Source organism: Solanum dulcamara, chromosome 12 (genome assembly GCF_947179165.1).
Source record: "Solanum dulcamara chromosome 12, daSolDulc1.2, whole genome shotgun sequence".
Classification (NCBI taxonomy): domain Eukaryota; kingdom Viridiplantae; phylum Streptophyta; class Magnoliopsida; order Solanales; family Solanaceae; genus Solanum; species Solanum dulcamara.
This window is the reverse complement of record NC_077248.1, coordinates 6829705-6853655: the sequence shown is the minus strand read 5'-3', so window position 1 is coordinate 6853655 and position 23951 is coordinate 6829705. Positions and strand designations below refer to the sequence as shown.

General features: G+C 29.8%; 2 protein-coding genes across 2 annotated transcripts; one reads left to right on the top strand and one right to left on the bottom strand.

The window, feature by feature from the left end:
* Positions 1 to 449: 449 nt before the first annotated feature.
* Positions 450 to 1377, bottom strand: LOC129876311 (probable glutathione S-transferase). Its single transcript, XM_055951722.1, has 2 exons — positions 978 to 1377; positions 450 to 898 (listed from the first exon to the last, which is right to left on the bottom strand). The coding sequence occupies exons 1-2, from the start codon at positions 1284 to 1286 to the stop codon at positions 551 to 553; spliced, it is 657 nt and encodes a 218-aa protein (XP_055807697.1). The 5' UTR covers positions 1287 to 1377; the 3' UTR covers positions 450 to 550.
* Positions 1378 to 16878: 15501 nt separating this feature from the next.
* On the top strand, positions 16879 to 21726 carry LOC129877014 (protein NRT1/ PTR FAMILY 5.6-like). Its single transcript, XM_055952489.1, has 4 exons — positions 16879 to 17069; positions 19665 to 19882; positions 19971 to 20506; positions 20745 to 21726. Exons 1-4 carry the CDS (start codon positions 16931 to 16933, stop codon positions 21619 to 21621), a joined length of 1770 nt encoding a protein of 589 aa, XP_055808464.1. The 5' UTR covers positions 16879 to 16930; the 3' UTR covers positions 21622 to 21726.
* Positions 21727 to 23951: the final 2225 nt, after the last annotated feature.

Below are 23951 nucleotides of genomic sequence, written 5' to 3'. Positions count from 1 at the left end.
TGTATTATGCTTTAAATATTACCTGCTGATATATAAAATTCTAATTAATATATCCGAATTACCATATTTTAAAGAAATTTTTGTAAATTGAAAAAAGATAGAAAAAATGATAATTAATCCTTTACACTATATAATTTATGTAAGTTTCTCATATTTAAAGTGAATTTGGGCAATTTGATTCACAGAGGGTAATTTTGATACTTTCATAATGGCATATATATATTTATCAAATAGTATAACGAAGAATAAATTTAATTAAAAAAATTATTTTTCGTATGACAAGTCTTATTCCTGGAAAGCTAGCTAGACATATATTTCTCTGAAATAACAACTTTTATTTCAAAAAAATAAAATATAAATAATAATAACATACTTAATGTAATTTCATAAGCAAAATCTAACGAAGGTAATATGTATGCAACGTTATTACTATCTACTAAAAATAGAAATATCATTTTCAATAAAACTTCAAATCAAGTTAAAACATATATATAAAACACTATAAGTGTGTAAAAAGGAAGCTTGAAATTAAATTCATAGAAAATAGAATCTAGATATTCATTGTTTGAACCCGAGTCTTGAAATAGCCGAGTAACATTTCTCCGGACGGCATATTTTCCTTAACTTTGTCGCAATTAAGGTACTCATCTCTCCACGCACAAAAGTTGGGAAATTTTTCGCTTGTCACTAGCACAATACCAGTGGCTTCTTCAACAATTCCTATCCAAAATCCGACAAAATTGGCTACTATGTCAACAAACCCAATGTTGTCTCCCCCGAAAAACTTCTTGTCTTTTAGTTCATTATCGAGAACTTTAAGGACCTCATCAGCTTCCTCTTTATCTTTCTCTTGCTCTTCTCCTTTGCTCCACAAAGCTTTCCACACTGCCGGCAAGCACTGAGAAAAAAATAATATTTTTTTTAAAATTTAACTTTCAAAATCTATGATCAACGTACATAAAAGAAAGTCGAATTACCTTCTCATCAAGGAACTTAGCCCAGAATCGAGCAATTGCTCTATCATAAGGATCTTTAGGCAATATAGAAGGCCCTTGAAAGGCCTCATCAATATACTCAATAATAACAAGTGACTCAGCAATGGGCTTGCCATTGTGTAACAACACTGGAATTTTTTTATAAACTGGATTGGATTTAAGAAGCAGAGGGCTTTTGTTCTGTAAATCTTCTGCTATAAATTCATATTCTACCCCCTTTATCTTTAGAGCCCATTCAACTCTCTGACTAGCTGGGCTCCCATTAACACCAAGCAATTTCACTCCTGACATATTCTTATAATAACTTCTAATTATGTTGGAGATTTAATTTTCTTATGGTGGTGTTATTGATTCTGTGTGTTCTTTTATAGCTCTGCGTGTGGAAACGGGAATGGATAGCTATGAATTTTGTGGCATACACCAATCAAATAAATTATTTATTGTTTGACAGTTGGTGTTGACTGACCAATATGTGTACATTTGCGCTGATGACTTCAGACCAAGTCGTGGAAGCTTCTATTCATTTTTGTTAAAAAAAAATTGCTGTATACTTTTGAAATTTCTAGATGCACCCCCCGACTTGTTTGTTCATCGACGTTTTATAATTCTCCGTTCTAATTTATAGGGTTTACTTCTTCTTTTTTTTTAGTTTATTGAAAGAAAAAAAAAATTAAAATAATTTAGTTCTCAAAAAAAATTGGGATTATTATTATTATATCATTGGATACTTTATTATTTTCATATTTCTTATTTTTAACTATCTCGCGCATTTGCTATCATGAGTGTATATAATATACTCAGATGGTATCAAACAGTTTCGTTGAAACATTGTCTTTTCTTGATATCATCAAAGTATATTATACTCTGATGCTATCAAGAAGAAACTGCTTGATAAAACTCTTTATACCATCAAAGTATAATATATTCTGATGGTATCAAAGAGGAACAGGGGAAGGGGTACTGGCGTAAATCCACGTTTGATACCATAAGAGTATATATATATATATATATATATATATATATATATATATATATATATATACTTTGATAGTATCAAGAAGGAAGAGTTAATGCTTCAGCGAAACTGCTTGATACCGTCAGAACATATTATACTCTGATGGTATCAAAGAGGAGCAGTGATGCTAATGTTAGCATGATGTCATGCGCGAAATTAAAAGGGAGAAAGTGGGATAAGATGATAAATAGTTTGGGCCATAAGTCAATAGTTTGGGTTGAGTCCAATTTAGGTAAATAGTTTCACAATGGTCTATTTTGTGTAGTTTTCCCAAAATTCTTTATAATTTTTTATACTAAACTTGCACAAAGTTGTGTTTACAGGTGAGTGTAGTGTAACACGACAATAACTCCGGTTAATCTAAGTTAATTAGTATAATCTTTTAATAATGTTAGTCAACGCAATAATATGCTACGATGAAGTATTGAGCTTACCTTTTTCATCGAGGAACTTAGCCCAGAAACGTGCATGCTCTGCCATGCGGGCCTTTAGGCAATATAGATGGCCCATCAAAGGCCTCATTAGTATACTCAACAATGACCAAGAGACTCCAATGGGCTTGCCATTGTGCAACAACACAAGCAACTTCACTTCACACATCTTACAAAGTTACAATAACTTGTGTTTATTATGTCTTTAGTTTGATATGAAATGGAAAAGGGCCAAAGCTGCTGATCCTGCACTATATACGACACTTTTGCCTTATGTTAATTAGTTGGGATTATTCGTATCGTCATTATAAAAGTGACACATATTTGCTCTTATTTTCAAATTGAACAAACAAATGTTAAGAACAAATTAAAAAATTCTTATGGAAAAAGGCAAAAGTGTTGCATTATCAAAAGTATACTTTACTTAAATCCCATAGTAAAAAAAATTCAATTACAATATATCCCTCATTTTTCTTAAATTATCCGATTTTCCTTTTTTCTTTCCATGTTTTTGATACATTATTTATTTTGCTGATACATCAGGTTTTGAGTGTAGAATAATTAATGTTGTTGAGTTATTTATGGATAGTAACGTAATTTAACTTAAGATTGATTGTTTCAATCAATTGCTGTGCTAATTAAGGGAAAATAATCCTTAAAAAACGTAACAGTTATGAAGAGGAAGAAAAACTCAAAAAACATAGCAGAATTGCGAACAAAAAATTTAATCCAAAAATAGATTTTCATCAAGCGAATCAAGATGAATATGCAGTGTCGAATCTGATACATAACATCTTGTATTGATATAGATTGTAGATGTATCAGAAATATTAAAGCTTGATACATGAGAATCTGTTACAAAAACAGAATGTATCAGAATTATTAAATCTTGATACATGAGAATCTAATACATAAACAAGATGTATCAGAAGCACTAAAGCTTGGTATATAATTCTGATACATAAACATGGTGTATCAGAATCATTACATTTTGATACATGAGAATCTGATACATAAATATTATGTATCAGAAGCACTAAAGCTTGATACATGAGATTCTGATACGTAAACAATATGTATCAGAAGCACTAAATCTTGATAAATAAGATTCTGATACATAAACAGAATATATCAGAATCATTACATCTTGATACATGAGAATCTGATACATAAAAAATATGTATCAGAAATACTAAAACTTGATACATGAGATTCTGATACATAAAAAATATGTATCAAAATCATTAAATCTTGATACATGAGAATTTGATACATAAACAAGATGTATCAAAAGCAGTAAAGTTTGATACATGAGAATCCGATACATAAACTTTCTTCTTAAATTCGAATCTGATACATTGAAGATTGTTGTATTAGTTTTCAATTGAATTGTGGTTGATACATAATATCTTATATTGATATAGGTTGTAGATGTATCAAAAGCAGTAAAGCTTCTTAAATTCGAATCTAATACATAAACTATCCCCTTAAATTCGAATCTGATACATAAATAGCTTTGATACATAGGCTGTAGGTGTATCAAAAGCAGTAAAGCTTGATACATGAGAATCTGATACATAAACTTTCCTCTTAAATTTGAATTTGATACATGAAAATAGCGAATTTCCCCTCTTTACGATGCATTCAATTGGGAAGAAATCCCAAAAGAGAAAGATAACCGAGATGAAGATGATGAAGAATTTGCTTTTGATTTTAGTGGGCAATTGGAAAGGATTTCTTTATCTTTAGCTGATGAGCTCTTTGATTGCGGAAAGATCAAACCTTTGAAACCACCCCCACGGTTTCAGTACGAAGGAAAACACATGGATTCTCCAAAATCACTGAAGAAATTGTTCAAGGAAACATTTTCCCCTCAACACAAGAAGAAGAATTTTGACCCATTTGTTGCAGCTTTACAAAAAACAGAGTCGAACAGAGGACCCACAAAAGATTTCAAAAATGGGAAGAAATCAGAATTTGGAGAAGAGCAAATAATGAAGAGTTTTCGACTTATTATTTGATCACGAAAGCAGTAAATTTCTTAAATTTTTGGATCTTCAAAATGGAGAGAGAACGCGAGAAAAGAATTTAGAGGAGAGTGAATGTTTTTTGAGTGATGTATCCGGAAGATAAAAGGAAAAACTGAAAATAAGCAATTTTAATAATTTTTTTAAAAAGTCAAAATTTTTAGCAAATATAATAATAAAAAATGTATAGTTTGGTAATTTATCCTTATTAAAAGTCTTCTTTTATTGTTCTGATAACATTTATCAAAAGAAACGGACACTTTTAACTCACAGAGGACTAAGAAGACAGATGTGGTCCTCATTTTGGTCAATGGGAAATGTTCTTATCAATTGCGTAACTTGGTCCCATCTCATAAAATCTCAAGACCATATGTGGTTTCCGAGCACACACCAACTTCATTAGTTTCAATTTTTTTATTATTTTTTATTATTATTTAAATGTCTTTTTCTTAATGACTCGACATATACTTGAAATACACGTATCAAACAACTGTCTTGATATACCTAAAGATTTTACCTTTTATGGTAATCAAATTTTTATTTTTTGCCTTTGTAATTCCTTCCCCATTTTTTATATTCCTTCTCTTTTGAATGCACATGCTGAACAACTACTATCTTAATAAGAGTAAAGATGGAGTAACGGTAAACTGTCATATTTGTAGAAATTTTTAAATAGACTTCTTAATGATATTAAGACTTTGTTATATATCTTATTCATTCAGATCTATTCAGAACTATTAAGTGGTTGTAAAATAAAAAAAATAAGCACGCGTAATGATTAAGATACAAACCTTGAAAACAAACAAACTTAATAACTAAAATATGAATAATTAAGAATAAGACCTTCATCAAGTGCAAACAAATAAGGCCTTAGTCATCTCACATCTGCTTTAAGGCTCAATATTGTGAAAGATAAATTATATAGAAATAGGGGATCTCTATTTGCTCAGATTGGAACCAAAAAAAAGGAAGATTTAGTAGGCAGGTCCCAAGCAATCTCTATCTCCAAAAGTTGATCTCCCTTTTCCTTGTGGTTAGAGATTAAAGAAGGAATGAATGATATATGATGTTTACTTTTATAATGATTTGAGATCATGTTGTCCTTTGTCTAGTGTGCTAGGTCACTCAAATTAAGTCTCGTGATAAATTGCCAAATTTTTAACATTGAATGATACTAATGCTTCTCTTTAATTAAAAACTTAATATCATTTGTGTCATTCAATGGTCCACTATCTCAATCAACTAGCAAGATTGAAGAAATTCACATGTGGTTTGTCTCTAATCTTTTATGATTTGACACAGGAAATGTTGATAAATCTTTGAGTTAACATGAGTACACGACATATTGCTGGAACACATAAATTTAGTGTGTGCTTCATCTGTCATTTCCCAACAGCTTTGGCTTTAATTTGTTCAAAAAATGAAGAAGAAAGAAGCCATCAAAGATCTTTGCAGCTGATTGATAACTCACTTTAATTCACCAATATCTTTTATCCTATGTTTTTATATTAGATATTCGCACAATTTAATATGGTATCAGAGTCAGACTAATCTAATTGTTGCTTCACCCGATATTAGGTATATTGGCGAATTTATAGCCTAAATTATGGGGCAAGTGAACCCGTAGTCTCTTTATAAAGCTAGGTATTATATATATATATTTATTTATTTATTTTTTTAAAAAATTGTATAATATTATTTACTGATACATATGCTATAAAATGACTAAATAGTGTACTTAATTAAATGTTGAGTTCTTTACCTTTAGGACTAATGATTTATTTGGGCCCTTTTTTGTGTACACTCCCTTGACTTTCACGAAAAGGGAGTATCCACAAACAAAAAGGGCCCAAATAGTGTAAGAAAGGGCCCAAATAGTGTAAGAAGAAGAGGAATTGTGGTTGAGATGTGAAAGTGGTGTAATCACATCCACAGATTAGCTAGGAAGGGCTCAAAAGATAAAATAATTACTTTTTTTAAAAAAATATTACATAATGTACTTAATTGGAATGAGTAATGATTTAATTAAGCTAAGGGCGATATTATGGTGGCTAATCACGATTTTTTTTACTTAGTTGGGGAGCATAATTTGTCTTCCACCAATATATTGTTGGAAAGTTGAGAATTCCTCCTTGACCTGTTTTGCCCAAATCATGAAATTGTCCACTCAATTTGACCAAATTTAAGCACTTTGTCAACTCGGTAATCATAAGTATTTAGCCCTTAAGAAAAAGAAAATAAATAATATTAACGTTCCTAATAGGAGATTAATGATAAACCATTAATAATAAAACGTGTTTCATGTCATCTTTTCCTTCAAATGTCAACGTATTTCCTCATATTCAATTCAAGGACAATTTTAATTTTTCCTACTCTGACGTGATGTGCTAGAATCTTAAATACTTTCTTCAATATATTATTGAGACTATAATATAATTAGGTAATTAAAAATATATTTTCTTTAACAATTTAAATTTTTATACAAGATTGTCACACAATTTAATATGATATCTAAACAGGCAAAAGATTCTGCGTTTATATCTCATCGTCCCCCCAAAAGCCAAAAAACTTATTATACATTTTTTGAAAATGAAAAAAAGGAATCAAGTCCACATGTGAGGAGGCGCAGCCACGCAAGGGCGGATGGAGCTTTGAGATATCGTGTTTATCTGAACTTAGTATTTTCGACATAAAATATATAAATTTATGTGTAAAACTTCATCAGAATTAAAATAAATAATAGATATGAACTTATAACTTTAAAAATACAATAAAATTAAAGCTAAGAAATAAGAATTAAAAAGTTAAACCCATAGAACTAAGATCCTGAGCCTGTAAGGCGTCTAACGTGTTAAGACATACTAATATAATTAAATATTTAAAAATGTGTTATCTCTAATAAGTTATATTGTTAAATGAGATGGGATATAAGAGATGACAAAGATAAATTAATTGACTTATTAGGGATAAAAGGTTTCTGTGCACAAAAAATCTAGACCATACACAAACACCCTAATTACCTCTCAATAAATAAAAAGGAAATGAATCTTATCACAAACACAGCAATAAGTCAACTTTAATTTTAGTCATCTACTAAAAAGATTCGATTCATTGAATTTGGCAAGAAAAAATAGATTAAAGACAACAATCACATCTTTATCATGTTTGAAAATTTATTTCCTTTCTCCTAAAATAAGTATTACTTCAGTAAAAATCATGTTCATTAAAAAATTAATAAATATAATGTGTAGTTTATTAAATTATCTTTTGAAATTGAATATTATTAAAAAGATAAAGTATAACGGTATAATTTTAAAATTAACATTTATTTTGAAATAAAGAAATAGTATTTGCAAAGAATGAAAAAAGATCATGATTAACACATGGTTTAATTCACAAAGTAGGCTTTATCAACAAATTTCGTCATCATGGAATTGGTTGAAGCAAATTAATTAAAGACACGACAAGACAACAGTTGGGCATTGGTGTTACCACATTCAAAAGTTTCAAGCCATGTCTATTATTTGTCCCCACTATAATGTTAGTAACATTTCTTTCTGACTTTTACCATAGTGGAGTACTTTGCTTGTATTAATTATATGAGAAACTAATTTTCACTATTGAGTTGCATTATTTGCTTAACTTGTAGAATCAATGAATTTAGGAAAAAAAATTCAAATATATCATCGAATTTTAAGAAAAGACTTGTGTATGTCATTCGTTAAAAAATTGGCTTATTTATGTCATTTTCATTGAGAAAAGACTCAATCATGCCATTATTCGTTAACTGAAATAGAATAAATGAGTCACACTTTTAACGAATGACATAAATGAGTTTTTTCTCAAAGTTCAATGACATATTTGAGTCTTTTCTATTTAAAAAAATAATTTAATGGTCGAATCATAATTGATCACATGTACAAAATAGTTTTGCAAAACAAAAAATATTTTTAGTTTACAAATAATGGCATAAATGAGCTTTTTTTCAAACGAAAATGACATAAATGTGTCAAACTTTTTAACGAATGACATAAATGAACTTTTTATCAAAGTTTGATAACATATTTAAGCTTTTTCCCTTTATTTTATAATAATCACAATCTATAAATCATATCTTATTCTAGAATTGTTTCAACACGTTTTGGAGAATTAGAACTTTACAAGAATTAAAGAATGAATAAGGAGAAATTATTCATCATTCCAACAAAAGTTTATGCGTATTTTACAAGAATTAAAGATAAAATAGACTTTATTAAATTTAACCAAATCAAATAAGTACTACTTTAATGATTAGGGTTTGACTTCATTAGTTATTATTTATATATTCAACGACCCAAATAAAGGCAAAGGAGGGAAAATATATGGTTTGAGATTGAAGGCCCAAAATTATATTCGTTCATTTTTATTTATTTATTTTGAACTTTATATGTCTTTTACAAAATAATTATTAATATGAGTATATATCATAATATTATATTAATTGATGTAGAGTCTTATGTTTTGAAAAATGATTTGGGAAATAAGTATTAATGTTGAGGGTAAAACAAGAAAAATTAATTGTTCTTTTTTTGATATATTAAAAATAATAATTAAATATGAAAATCTATTTTTGAAATACTGAGCAAGTAAAAGTTAACTAGGAATGTTATATTATTTTTATTGGTTTTGTTTTCTTACTTGACCAGAATGTGTGGTAATTAAATTAATTAAGCTAGGAAGCTATATGGGGCCTCATCAAATATTTATTTAAGCTTAGTTGGGAAGCATAATTTGTCTTCCACCAAGTGATGGAAAGTTGAAAGTTTACTCCATATACAGCTTAGCCAAAATCATGAAACCTCCACTCGATTAATTAGATTTACGCACTTATGTCTCATAAATCATCAACATTCCCTCCAAAAGAAGTAACAACGCAAATAGCATCTTATTAACTTATATAAAATAGGAATTCCAGATAAATTTATGAGTGTAACACGTTTTTCACGTGATGTAGTATTTGGAAATCATTTTTTCGATGAAAATAAGTTTTTTAAAAATGAGAAAAATGTCTTCTTGAAAGTAACAAGTTTCACAATTGATATTTTGTTGGAATATATGAGCATATATTGATCATTTTAATATTGTGAATATTATATTGATATGGCTTATATTAAAGAGGCTCATTTGCTGCATTGTTCCTTTGACGTGAGTGGCATAATGTGCCTATTTACTCACCTTAGTGAATGACTATAATTTCCCCTATAACTCTTGTAACCTTTAATTCATTATTCACTCTTTATTTTATCTTTATTCTTGTAATTTGTGTAACCTATAGATCATTCACTTACCCTATTAACTACTCTATTTTTTCCTATTCATTATAAGGAAGATTTCCTCCCCTATAAATAGTGACGGTCTTGCTTTGTGTTGATATACAACAAGGCATATACAAGTCAAGTGAACATAGAGTGAAAAAGATGAGGAGTACTATATTGTATTTATATAGAGATTAGTATAGTGAAAGAGAGAGTTGAGACAAGAAAATATTCTAAGTCTTCAACTATATTCACTATACAAAAGAGAATAATTATATGTTGAAGGAATGTGTTTTTTTTTATGGATCTTTGGACGCTTCAACTAATCTGGAATTGTTTAAGTTATATGACGTTACGTTGTTGAGCTGTTGTGTTGTGGAGGGGTCAAGTCAAGAGTATTATTGTTGGATCGGTGTAGATTACGCAACAGTGGGCTTGAGTCTCCTTAAAGAGAGCGAGATAACCGCGCCTCAGCCTGAATATATTTTTATTCATTTTTGGTCATTTTATTTTTTAACTGTAATTTATTATATTTATGGTATATTACACCAACACATTTCATATTAATTGTGTCAGCCACCCTTTAACCAGAGACAGATCTAGAAGGTGATGAAGGTGTTCACCTGATCAACCACCTCGACAAGGTATTTTAATGTATATATATAAGTTTTGAATCTCCATCCTAACTCCCAACCGCACCCCAAATATAAGCTTAATAAATAATAGATAACCAGCCCCTTAAACTTGCAACAGATGGAGGAGTTTAAACATATATATCAAAATTTTCATTACATGGAGGAGGATATAAATCTTAAGCTCCTCATTGGAATTGTCAAGTCTTTACTAATGTAAAAGATTTTAATTCAAAATATTTATTTAGAAAAAATATTGAATAACACATGGACTAGTTCACAAAGTATAGAGGTTATTATGAACATATTGTCATCATGGAATTGCCTGACGCAAAGGCACGACACAACAACAGTGTTCCATCAAAGAAAGAAAGAAAGAAAAAAAACAAATAGTACTTCTCCTTTTTAATTTATTTATCTGATTTTGATTTAATACGGAATTTAAGAAAGTAACAAAATTTTTAAATTTGAATCGTGTGATTTTATACTAAAGATATGAAAATGCACCGATATATCTTTTAATCTTGTTATGTTACGTGAAAAGTTAGAATTAAAGAGTTGCCAAAAAAAGAATGAAACATTATTTTTGAACTAGACTAAAAAAAAAGTAAGACAAATAAATTGAAACAAAGTGAGTATATGATAAAAATGCATATAATTCTAACTCAATTTTAAAAACTAATTTATGAGGTGAAGATTGTCCGACTATATAAAAAGACCACATGACCTATCATTCATTGATTTGGGAACTCACACGCCCAAGACGTACAAATATTTGAAGCGTGAAGAATATAAAAAACTATCTAAATTGGTTTTATCAAGTATTAAAGCTAGGGCCACCATTTCTACTCCCATTTAATTTTAATTAATCAAAGTGGAGTCTGCTTAAATTAGCACTAATCTTCATTGCTGAGTTCCATTATTTGCTTCCAGACGTATTAGTTGAGCAATATAAGTGCATCTACATTTTCTATTATTAGAAGATTCTAATACGTCTGTATTTTGGATGAGAATAATATAATATATTGTTTTTGTGTGGCTAATAAAAAGGCAATCCATTTAAGTAAGTCTACTCTGGACCAGACAGCAACCAAAAGCAGTGTATCAGTTCCAATAATATCCCATTAAAGAAAGATGTTATAGATACGTATTTTAAATATCCCCGTTTCAATTTATGTGACATATATAGTTAAATTAATACAAAGTTTTAAAAAATAAAACTTTTAAAATGTATAATAAAAAACATCTCATAATATTTGTGTGTAAAAATTTTAAACTCATGGTCCTAAATAGAACATAAAAATTGTGTTATTATAAAGGATTCTTATAAAAAGTAAATTGAAAGTGTAAAATTAATTATTTTTACATTTAAAAGTGTGTATTTTATTTAGAATGGACTTTAAAGAAAAACCGTATGACAGCTAAATACTAGAGGTACAATTTAATTTTCCGTCCGTCACCTTGTAACTAATCATATTCTCGTCATCCTTTTTTTTGATCGTATTATCTACGATCAACGTGCGAGAAGGATCGTATTTTTTTATTCCCAAAGAAGACGCTACCGTATTGATAAATATATGTTTTCCTTAATGGACCACTTATTTATGCGAAGGGCTAAAAAAAACCAGAAGGTGACACAAAGATTGTTTTTATCTTTATTTATATACATAGTACAAAGAAATATTCTTTTATTAATATACATGTATAACTCTTTTACGAAGAGGATTCATTTGAATTTTTTTTTCGATAAACATTGCTCCGCTCGTAATATGCAGTTTCTATTATTTGCTCGGAGGTTGATTTTTGAATTATGTGCCTGTTTTATAGAATTCAATTCAATTTAAATTAGGTTGAGCTGCGATACACATCTCGCAAACATTACATAATTTGTTTTTGAATAAATCGTTTGTCAAAAGTATAATTACTTTGGTATTTTAGGCGATATACTTCAATACTTTTACCTGTTAATTTTGAAATATAAGAAAAAATAATTATTTTTTCCCTATTTTATGATCTAAGTTTATACATCAATTAATATGAACATTGTTGTATAATATTCATTATATTAATCATTATTTTTTTAAAGACGTACTAAAGTACAAAATGAACAAGTAAAAATAAAGAATGAAAAATAATTTTTGATAAAAAAAGCTTTATCTTAAATTGAGACTTTTCAGCGTGAATCAAAATTAGTTACTTCTCAAAATGGACACCAAATACCATGGAGAAACCAAAACTTTTGTACATATGTGCCTGTCACTATTATGAATATTCTTATTTGGAGTATTGGTTGTAATATGATAATACCACTCACCAGAAAATAATTGAACTAAAGATATGTATCTATCACTTTTGACAAAAATCATTTGATAGTAATACAACATATTCAGTGTATTTGTACTTTTCAAGAGAAACAAATTTCTTCTACCCATAATTGCAACTAATTACCAATAGCTGACTTTGTGTCTACCTGCAATCACAATAGTCAACCTTATGAATGGAACACATGCTATTGAGTCCATTTGAATGGGCTTAAAACAAAGTAACTTTTAGGTATGAAGTGCTTTTATAACTTTGAAGTGCTGAAAGTTATTTTTATAAATAAGCAGTTGAGTGTTTGGATAAAAGTGCTTATGTTGAAAATAAGTGTTTGAATTTTAGGGTTAAAAGAATAAAAAGGGTAGTTTGGGAATTTAGTTAAAATATAAGGGATATAAAAGTAATTTCTATGGTCAAACAAAATGACTTTAAGCACTAGGAAAAAAAAAGTTAGAAATCCTAACTTTTCATTTTTGACTGACTTTAAGAACTTTATGGCTTAAAGTTAGCATTAGGCAAACACGTCCAAAAGCTAAAAAAGGGGCTTTAAATTGATTTTGACCAACTTAAAGTCAATCCAAACGGGCTCATTGACAGTATTTTCTTCCCATTACAAGGGAAGTAAAATTCATTAGCCAGCTAGCAAATTAGATTCAAGTGGAGAAAGATAGAGAGATCGAGTTTTCATATTTTTTTTATTTTTCATTGATGTTCGGAGTTTACATTGGAGTCTGTATTAAATTTAGATCGCGTATTAAAGGGCTTATTTGGGGGTAACGCTCCCAACATAAATTTTCTCCATACCTAGAACTCGAACTGAGACCTCTGATTAAGGATGAAGCGGTCCATCACCGCATCATAATTCATGATAGTAGAGTTTTGATAGTTGCAATTAACCCAAAAAATTATCTCTAGATAGATTTCTCGATCATAAAAAGTATCGCTAGCCTAAGCCAAGAAACTAAGGTAGACCTACATATTCTTGCTTAAAATACTACTAGGTGGGACAACTAATTGTGGGAGAGGCATGTTTAAATTTGAAATAATATTTATCTCTTTTCTTAGCATTGACTTTCACATGCCTTAGCTTATTTATTTCCAGCAGTTACTTAAAATAATAACTAACCAAGATCCTCATTTTATTAAGCTATGGAAGTATGGATAATGGATTTGAGTTATGATCATTCTACATTAAAGCTTGTTTGGATGGTTGTTGCCTGTATTATATTGTGTTGTTATTTTAAATAAAAAATATTTATTTTAATTGTTATTTAAATTTTATTGAGATAAGATCAAAAACACATCTGAACGATCCTTTTTTTTTTGAGTTTCATACCTAAACTATTGGAGTGTGAGTTTCATACCTAAACTATCACTTATTAGTTTGAGAAACACACCTCTCTTTTTTTCCCCACTCTCACACTCCACATGGACAGAACATTTCACCTTAACAAAAATTAAATAAATTATTAGAATTAGTTAAAATTAAATATTAAAGTATTATTATCTCCCATCCAAAAAAAATTATAAAATAAAATATAAATATTTTTCTTACCTCACTCCACCACTTTCTCTCACCATACATCCACCCCCCCACACACCAATTTTTTAATTTTTATTTATTAAATTTCTTCTATAAAAGTTTTTTTTAAAAAAATTCTTACTTCATCCTTTCTCCCTCCCCCCTTCAAATAATAATTTAGATATTTTTTATTTTTTTTAAAAAAATTCTAGCCCGCCCATCTAACCCTCCGATTTTAATTTTTTTTCTTTTTGTATTAAATATATACATATGATTTTAATAAAGTATTTTTTACTTGCCGCAAGACTTTTCTTAAAATAAAATTTTTATTTCTGTTATATTCGGTATGCAAGTAGGCAAAAGTATTTCTCTAAAAATGTATGTACATATCTAACATAAAATAAAATATATTTAAAAAAATATAAATTAAGAGCGGAGGGTTAGATAGGGTGGGTATAATTTTATTTTTTTTAAAAAATAAAAATAATAACATTTTTTTAGGCAGGATGAGGGAGGGGGCGAAGTATGAATTTTTTTAAAAAATTTTATAAGAGAAATTTAAAACATTAAAAAATAATAATAAAAGGATGGAGATTGTTTGGGGTGGGTGGGAGGTGGTGAAGTGCGAGAGCAAAATATTTGAAATTTTATTTTTTAAAATAATTTCATTTATAAAAAAATAATTTATTTTTTGGGGATAGAAATATTTTAGTCTTTAATTTTTAACTAATATTAATAGTTTATTTAATTTTTGTCAAGATGGAATATTTATCTATGAGGAATGCCATGTGACAAGGTTTTTTCAAAAAATAGAGAGAGTGTATTACACACACCACTGAGGTGTATTTCTCAAACTAATAAGTGATAGTTTAGGTATGAAACTCACATTTCCAATAGTTTATGTATGATATTAAAAAAAAGGGATAGTTTAGGTGTATTTTTTACATTTATCTCAATTTTATTTCATTGTATAGTTAAATTCATCGTTACATAATAATGAAAAATCTCCTTTTATGTAACAACTGATTTAATTTGGTGTGGTTGCGTTGTTACCTTATTTTTTCTTCTCATTTTGTCTTTGCTAATTATCTAATAATCTTATTTTATCTTGTACCCTATATCTTTGTATTACAACTCTACCTTATACCCTACTTTTTCTTGTAGGTTGATCCTTCAAATTGTTAATGTGTGATACTATATAAAAAGGAGATTAAACAATATAATTTATTCAAATATTATATTCAAAAAATTAATACAATATAATATAATATAATACAATATAATACGATACACCGTGTGAAGATACGTTAACAACTTTTCAAACAAAGTATGACAATCAAATAGATATGATTAGGCTCGGAGCAAAGATTTAATTTTAAGAGTATTTTAATATAAGAATATTAGGTGTTAGTAACTGATTTCTGAGTATGACTCGTTTGATAATAAAAATTATTCAATTTTTTCTAAATAATTTTTCATTTTATTAAAAATCAGTATTTGACCGTGAAAATTTTAAATTTTGAAGTTGGATTTCAAAATTTGAAAAACAACTTATAACAAGTTTTCTAACTCCATCTCCATATAATTCCAAATAAATTTCTCTTTTCTCTCCTTTACAAAAAGTATAACTCTATTTTTAACTCCAACTTCATAAATTTCAAATAAAATGAAAAATATTTAAACACCTACTAAATCTTTTTACATGTTTAATGGATTACTTAATACAAATATAAAATTTACTTCTCATGTACCTAACCTTCTAGCTCAGCCCTGAAAATTATATGATTGGATGAATTTACATTACTTTCAAGAACCGTTTGAGAAATACAGATTCCATAAGCTACAAGAAATTAGAGGTGAATTTTTATATATGAAGCTAGATTAATGATACCAATATTGCACTCTTTCCCAGTAATAATATTTCTCGTAACACCTTACATGCAGAGCCAAAATCTCAAATTTCGAGTACAAGATTCTTGTTTTAAAAAATGTGTGAACTTCAAATAAAGTTGAGATTCCAATTCCATCAAGAAAATAAGACATATAATTAAAACTCAAAAACTTTGATAGGGGGGAATTACATATAATTCAATAGCAAATCCAACACCGTAAAATTTATTGAGTTTTGAATACATTTGTGTAAAATAAAATACGTACGAACTTATGATCAAAATTGTTGTAGGGCTCTACAACATCTACTGTCATGAATTTGATTGGACCAGGATTTTTTTTAAATATTATATGCCTCGTTACACAACTTGTGTTGGCTTCTTTTTATTTCAATTATTAGTGAATTCAAAGTTTATATATGGATCCAAAAGTAAAAATTCATTCCATTAGTTGCGTCAGTTGTGCGAGACACAAAATAAATAAATTCGGACTGTAAATTAATGTTATTCCTCATGTACATATTAAGGGACAAAAGGACAACTTTAATTTAGTGGAATGGATTGTATGTTCTTCCTCTGTCATAGTCACTCACAATACAATTTATTTAATTAATTACTTTCACATTTTTATTGACTCACATAATCTCAATAATTAAAATTTAATTTGTCAATATCAGTCAACAGGGATAATATTCCTCTTCCTATATAAGGTGAGCAAACCAAAGCTGACAACCCACGAACTTGTTATCTCATACACTTTAGTACTTACATATATCTTCTTTGGTGTTTATTATAGCCAAAAAAATATGGATAAAATAAAGAGAACAGAAGAAGCAGTAGAAATTGATGAGCAAAAATGGGTTAATGATTCTTCCTTTGATCATAAAGGAAGAGTTCCTCTGAGGGGTTCAACTGGTGTCTGGAAAGCCTCTCTCTTCATTATTGGTAAGCAATTTATAACCATGCATAGTGTTAGTCAGTTGCGGAGCTAGAGGTGCGGAAGGGGACGTTTGCTCGTAAAATTTTACTATATATATAAGGTTATAAATATATATTATATATATAGATATATGTGTGTTGTATATAGTGGCGGAGTCAGGATTTTGATTAGAGGTTCAAAATTTGAAGAAGTAGACATATGAACTAGTCGAAAGAGGTTCGACATCTAATATATATAAATACAAAAATTATTTTAACCATTTATAAATAGTATAATTTACTACCAAAGGGAGTTATGAACCCCTTAACTACAAGGTGGCTTTGCCACTGGTTGTATATATTGAACCTCAATTAAAATTCTGTCTCCGCGCTACTGATGTAAGTTTATTTTTAGTTTATGTTATCTAGTCAATTAGAGTGTCCTAGTTTGTTGTTTCTTGATATTGTCTTGTATAATTCTCGTTTATGATATAACTTTTGAGGTTCAGTTAGACTTAAGATTCACTACCTTCGCAAAGTATTAGAATTAGATTCATCCATGTTCTTGATTTATTCAATGTTGAGCCTCCATATTATGTTGTTCACGTGTCTAGCATTGAGCTTACGGAGTATTAGAGCTTCCCATGTTGATAAAAGAGAGTATTTTGTCATTTCTAGTATTCTAAGACAGTGAAAAACAACTCTAACTTTTAGTAATTTAGAGTGTCCCATCTCGGTTCAAAGAATGGACGGTTGTTTTTGATATGATCTTCGACAATCTTCGTTTATGAGATAATTTTTGAGGTTCAATTAAGACCAAGATCTATTTTTTTTCCTGCATAATATCAGAATCAGACTCATTCATATTCTTGGTTTATCCGTTACTGTAACTAGGTTCCCATATTGTGGTGTTCACGTCATCACGTGTATATCCCTAACGTACCGGGTGTTAAGAGTTCCCCACATTAGTTGAGAGAATGTGTTAGTTGTCTGTTTTGGACAACTTGCATCTCTTGAGTTGAATTTTTGAGATTGAGTTAGCAACAATGTCCCTAAATTGAATAGATGCTTCTAACACATAATAATACAAACGAAATTTGCCAAAAAACTACATTTGCACCATCTTAATAAGGCTAAAACTAGGTAATTTCTGGTCTGTCAATTGTTTCAACTGTCATGCACTCATGCTCTTGCCATCCAAGATCAATTAATTTGAAGACTTTGGTCTAAAACAAACATTTGAAGTGGAAAAAAAGAAGAAAAAAAAAAGTACAGAACTGACAACATCATCGGGGGTCCTAACAAGCACTACTACTAAATGTTACCGAAAGTGTACCATATATCTTATCTCATTTTTCTTTAATTTTATGGACCCAATTCATGTGTCAGTTTTCAAAACAGAAACTTGATGAGATAAGTTGCCTACGTTACACCCCTTGAGATGTGTGTACCTGGATGCTTGTGCGCGGCTGCCTTTTTATTGAGCATATACTACAAACATCACTAAGATAAGTAGTTAACACTTACATGATCAAGTAGTACATTTTTCAGCAAAAGAATACTCTCTCTGTCCTATTTTAACTGTCGCTTTAGCTTAAAAAATTATTCCAAAATAAGTGTTACTTTAGAAATTCAAGACTAAAGTTAGCTATTGTTTCCTATACTTTCAACACTTAAGAAGAATGCACTGTATTTGAAAGGAAACTTTTATTAAATAAGGGTAATTAGCAAACAGTACCTGATATATTTATTTTAATGGACGTGAAATGAGCTAAATAGACAGTTAAAATGGGACGGAGTGAGTAATTGCCTTTTCAAAACCAGTTCCCATTTGAAGAGAACATTGTTAATCATAAGCATACCAGAAAACAGTTCATGGTTTACCTTTTAAGAGCACTGCTAAACAACAGACTTTCTTATCACTTGGTTGGCACACTTGACAGTGGTTTGACAAAAATAGCAAGTGTCCTATTATTTATGTCTAGTGGATAACACACACTGCTGTCAGCAACATCCTTTTCAATTTTTCTAAAAATAGATTCATGAATAGAAAATCTTTTGGTCACTATATGAATCATAAGAACTGTATTCCAAGTAGTAAGTTCCACTACTAGACTCCACCTGTTGTTAGTCTCGGAATCAGAATTTCAACTAAGTGTATTCAGAATATTAAGAAATAAACATATGAAGAAGTCAATGGAATTCAAAATAATTGACTTTATATATCACTGTTTAGTATCTAGACATAAGATTTACTTCTACCTATATTAAACATGTAGAAGAGCTTACCCCTGAAATCAAAACTCAATTATACCGATTCTCACGGTTAAGAAAGAAAATTAAAGAGGAAATTAGCTTTTCGTTTTAATAACATGTTCCTTTCCTTTGCTATTTTGTTGTCGTTATTTTCCTTTCAAGCCTGTTTTTATTACACTTTATTTTAGTTGAGTATCTATCGAAAACAACCTTTTTACCCTTCAAAGATAGGATAAGGTCTGGGTACATACTATCCTCTAATTAGACCCTGCTGGTGGGGATTACAATGGGTATGTTGTTGTTAACATGTTTCCTTTTTTGGTTTTGCAAATCAGAGACACTGATGAATTGTTACCTTTGTAACAGTAATTGAATTCAGTGAGAGACTGAGTTATTTTGGATTAGCCACAAGTTTGATTATATACTTAACAAAAGTGATCCATCAAGACCTCAAAACAGCAGCAAAAAATGTCAATTACTGGTCTGGTGTCACCACTTTGATGCCATTGCTTGGAGGATTTCTGGCTGATGCTTTCTTGGGAAGATTCTCCACAGTTCTTTTCTCTTCCACTGTCTACCTCCTGGTAATTCTTCTTGATAATCGAGAGATTCCCAAGGGTCATTTGTTCTAAGAACTAAACATATAATCTTTTGCCTCATTTGTTCTTGCAGGGCTTGATTCTCTTGACAATGTCTAGAGTGATCCCGAGTTTGAAACCTTGCGACACTGACCTATGTCATGAACCTAGAAAGGTTCACGAGGTGATCTTCTTCCTCGCGATCTACTTAATCTCAATTGGTACCGGAGGGCACAAGCCATCTCTTGAGAGCTTCGGAGCTGATCAGTTTGATGATGACTATCCCGAAGAACGAAAGAAGAAAATGTCCTTTTTCAACTGGTGGAATTTCGGACTCTGTTGTGGACTACTACTTGGTGTTACTCTGATTGTTTATGTACAAGACCGCGTTAGCTGGGCTATGGCGGATTTGATCCTTACACTAGTAATGGCTTCTAGTATAGTCATCTTCATTGCAGGTAGACCGTTCTATCGTTATAGAAAGGCAACTGGAAGTCCCTTAACACCAATGCTACAAGTGTTTGTAGCTGCAATTAGAAAAAGAAATCTTCTTTTTCCTGCCAATCCTTCTCATCTATATGAAATTCCCAAATCAGAAACTAGGCTTTTATGTCACACCGAAAAGCTCAAGTAAGATTCTAACACAATACTCCCTCTATTTCAATTTGTTTGGCCGGTGACATGTCATGTTGAAAGTTGAAACTAAAGAGTTGTCAAAAAAAGTAAAGAGACGTTCTTTTTGAAACAAACTAAAAATAGGAATGTAAGACAAAGATTGAAACAGGTGGAGTAATGATTATTAAGTTATGCAAATTTACTTTCAATGTAGGTAATGTAACAAATTTAATTTGTGACTCTACTTTTATAGGTTCCTTGATAAAGCTGCAATTGTTGATGGCACACAAGATTCAATAGTACAGCAACAGAATCCATGGAAACTTGCTACTGTGACTAAAGTAGAAGAACTGAAGTTAGTTATCAACATGATTCCCATTTGGCTAACAACAATACCATTTGGAATTTGTGTAGCACAAACCGCGACATTTTTCATCAAACAAGGCGTGACACTAGACAGGAAGATAGTTCACAATTTCGAAATCCCCCCTGCCTCAATATTCGCATTAGCTGCAATTGACATGATAATATCCCTCAGTATCTACGAGAAAATCCTCGTGCCTATCCTAAGACAGGCAACAGGAAACGAGAGAGGGATTAGTATCCTCCAAAGGATTGGTTTTGGAATGATCTTTTCTGTTTGTACTATGATCGTTGCAGCTTTAGTCGAAAGAAAAAGACTGAATCTTGTTCACAAAAAAAATCCACTTGAAGGCTCGAGTTCAATGAGTGTGTTTTGGCTAGCACCACAATTCCTTATAATTGGAATAGGAGATGGATTTACCTTAGTTGGATTACAAGAGTACTTCTATGACCAAGTGCCTGATTCAATGAGAAGTTTAGGCATTGCATTCTACCTAAGTGTAATTGGTGCTGCAAATTTTGTTAGCAGCCTATTGATAACAGTTGTGGATAATATCACACAAAAAAATGGCAAGAGTTGGTTTGGCAAGGATCTGAACAGTAGTCGTCTAGACTATTTCTACTGGTTGTTATCTATCATTACAGCAGTAAATTTGTGTGTCTATGTCATTGTTACGAGAAATTATTCGTACAAGAATGTTCACTGTAAGTCAACTATGTCTGTAGCTGATTGCAACGATGCAGATGATCGCGAAGCAATGGCTTAGTACATGTATATTTGTTTGCTCTATAAGTTTTAATTTTTAGTATGTTACTGAAATAGTAATAATCTCAGTGTAATCTGACAAGTTTAAAGGAAATAAGAAAATTCCTCTGCATTTTTCCTTGTTCAATACCTTAAGTCAGCAATGTGTCATTGCTACATTGTATATCATATGTATATCAGTGTATATCACACACGAATAGTACAAAACACCATTTCAATCCATAGCGCCAAATGATGTGGATAGCGATTGACAAGAAATAAAGAAATTAAGGAGTTAGAATAGACCTAAATTGGAAACAATAATTAGAATATTCATTAGCAAATAAATACCCTAGTTAAGAAAATAAAATGAACCTAAATTATAGCAATACCTTCAGATGGTAAATAACGCCCTTTCAAAGTTGTCTTCAACACTAGCATTCTACTATGATAACTTGACGTAAATAGCCATCTTCCAAAAGAATAGTTATATATATATTTTTTACATTAATATATGATATACATAATATATATATTTTTGATACTAAATAGTATTTTTTAAAATTTTTATTTATTATTACTATTATTATTTTTTGTATATTTTAGCTAGCAAATGTAATTAGTTTTGGCCGCATGGCCAAATGTGTAACTAGTCCTTCTATCATTGCCCTCTCAAAGAGTCCTACCACAAATCAATCAAAAATTTGTGTTATAAAATGTAATTTTTTTTCCCACTCCCATTCTCATTGAACCAACTCATTGAGAGAATGAATGGTGAAAAACAAATTCTTATTGAAATACTGGGATAAAACTTTCTATTTTTCCGTGTAAAAACACTATTATATTTTCTTCTCACTGATTCATTTAAAATATATGTGCAAATAGCCACTAAACATTTTTTCAATTCAAAAAAATAATGATTCCTTATTAGTGATCCATGAAATCAAAGTAAGATCCTCTAAAACACTATTATATTTTCTACTCACTGATTCATTTAAAATATATGTGCAAATAGCCACTAAACATTTTTCCAATTGAAAAAAATAATGATTCCTTATTAGTGATCCATGAAATCAAAGTAAGATCCTCTAAAAATGGGGGTGGGGGGGGGGTGGGGGGGGGGGGCATTCATACTAGGATTCTAATTAAGGTTCTAGCCATGCACTAAAGTCATTCATAAGGTTTCAAAAATTGCAAAAATAACCAAAATTGCATTTCTGGACATCTCAGGTTTTCATCTAAGGTCATGTCATGGTGTCTCATCACAAGTTTTTTTGATACCTAATACCTTAGTTAGGGAGTACAATTTGTTTCCATCCTATATTCCGAGGTATAATTTTTTTTTACTAATCATGAAATTCTCCGCTCAATTAATCAAATAATAATATCTCCATTCATTTTACTTGTCACGTTTGGACTTAATATACCCGTTAAGAAAATAATAATTACGTGACTATTTTATCACACTATCTTTATTAATTGATTTTTAGTATTATGTCTTGAAAAATGATATGAGAAAATAGTTTTTAATGCTAAGAAGAAAACATGGAGAAAAATAATTATATTTTCTTGATATGTTAAAAATGTCAAATTAAAATGAAAAAATTATTTTTGAAATAATAGACAAGTAAAAGTGAACAGAGAGTAAATAATAATCAAACTTCCAAATTTGGATTAATGATAGAGTAAATAGTAATCAAACTTCCAAATTTGGATTAATGATAATCCAACATTAATAACACGAGTTTTACCTATTGCATTCTATTATTAAAAAAAGATACTAGTCAAATCAATTATGAAGAACATATCCCATCACCACCACCACTCACTCCCCCCGTCCCCTCCCATTTTTTTTTTTAATAAAAAAAGGTTAAAGTATAAGGGTGAGTATTTTCTCAGTAGTGCAAGTTTTGATCATCTAAAAAATTTGATTCATTAGAGATCATATAGCCAATGAAAAGTGATCAATGTCATGAATCATACATTTACCCCTAGTGCTTTAGCATCTTTATGGAATAATGTACAAATTAAATGATTTACACATGGGTTGACTTAACCCACAAAAAAGGAATTTTTACACTGTATATTGGTACATTCACAAAAGCAATAACCGATAAATGTATAATATACAAAAATTACATATTTATATAATAATATATTTTTTAAATTTATTTAACTAGTACATATAATTATTTTGAATGGATCACCCAATGTGTAACTTGCCCTAGCTAGCTATAAGATCATTCACTCATATATTTATTTGTACAAAGGATGATTACACGACTTGGTTTAAAAAAGAGATGATTTACACATTGCCTAATTTACCCCCCCTTAAAAAATCATTTACATTGA

Excerpts from the sequence above, each read along its gene's own strand:
- LOC129876311 (XM_055951722.1), bottom strand. The coding sequence starts at position 1,286 with ATGTCAGGAGTGAAATTGCTTGGTGTTAATGGGAGCCCAGCTAGTCAG. Across the intron at positions 899-977 it reads CTAAGTTCCTTGATGAGAAG|TGCTTGCCGGCAGTGTGGAA; the intron begins GTAATTCGACTT and ends TTTTTTTCTCAG.
- LOC129877014 (XM_055952489.1), top strand. The coding sequence starts at position 16,931 with ATGGATAAAATAAAGAGAACAGAAGAAGCAGTAGAAATTGATGAGCAA. Across the intron at positions 19,883-19,970 it reads CTTCCACTGTCTACCTCCTG|GGCTTGATTCTCTTGACAAT; the intron begins GTAATTCTTCTT and ends TTGTTCTTGCAG. Across the intron at positions 20,507-20,744 it reads TGTCACACCGAAAAGCTCAA|GTTCCTTGATAAAGCTGCAA; the intron begins GTAAGATTCTAA and ends CTACTTTTATAG.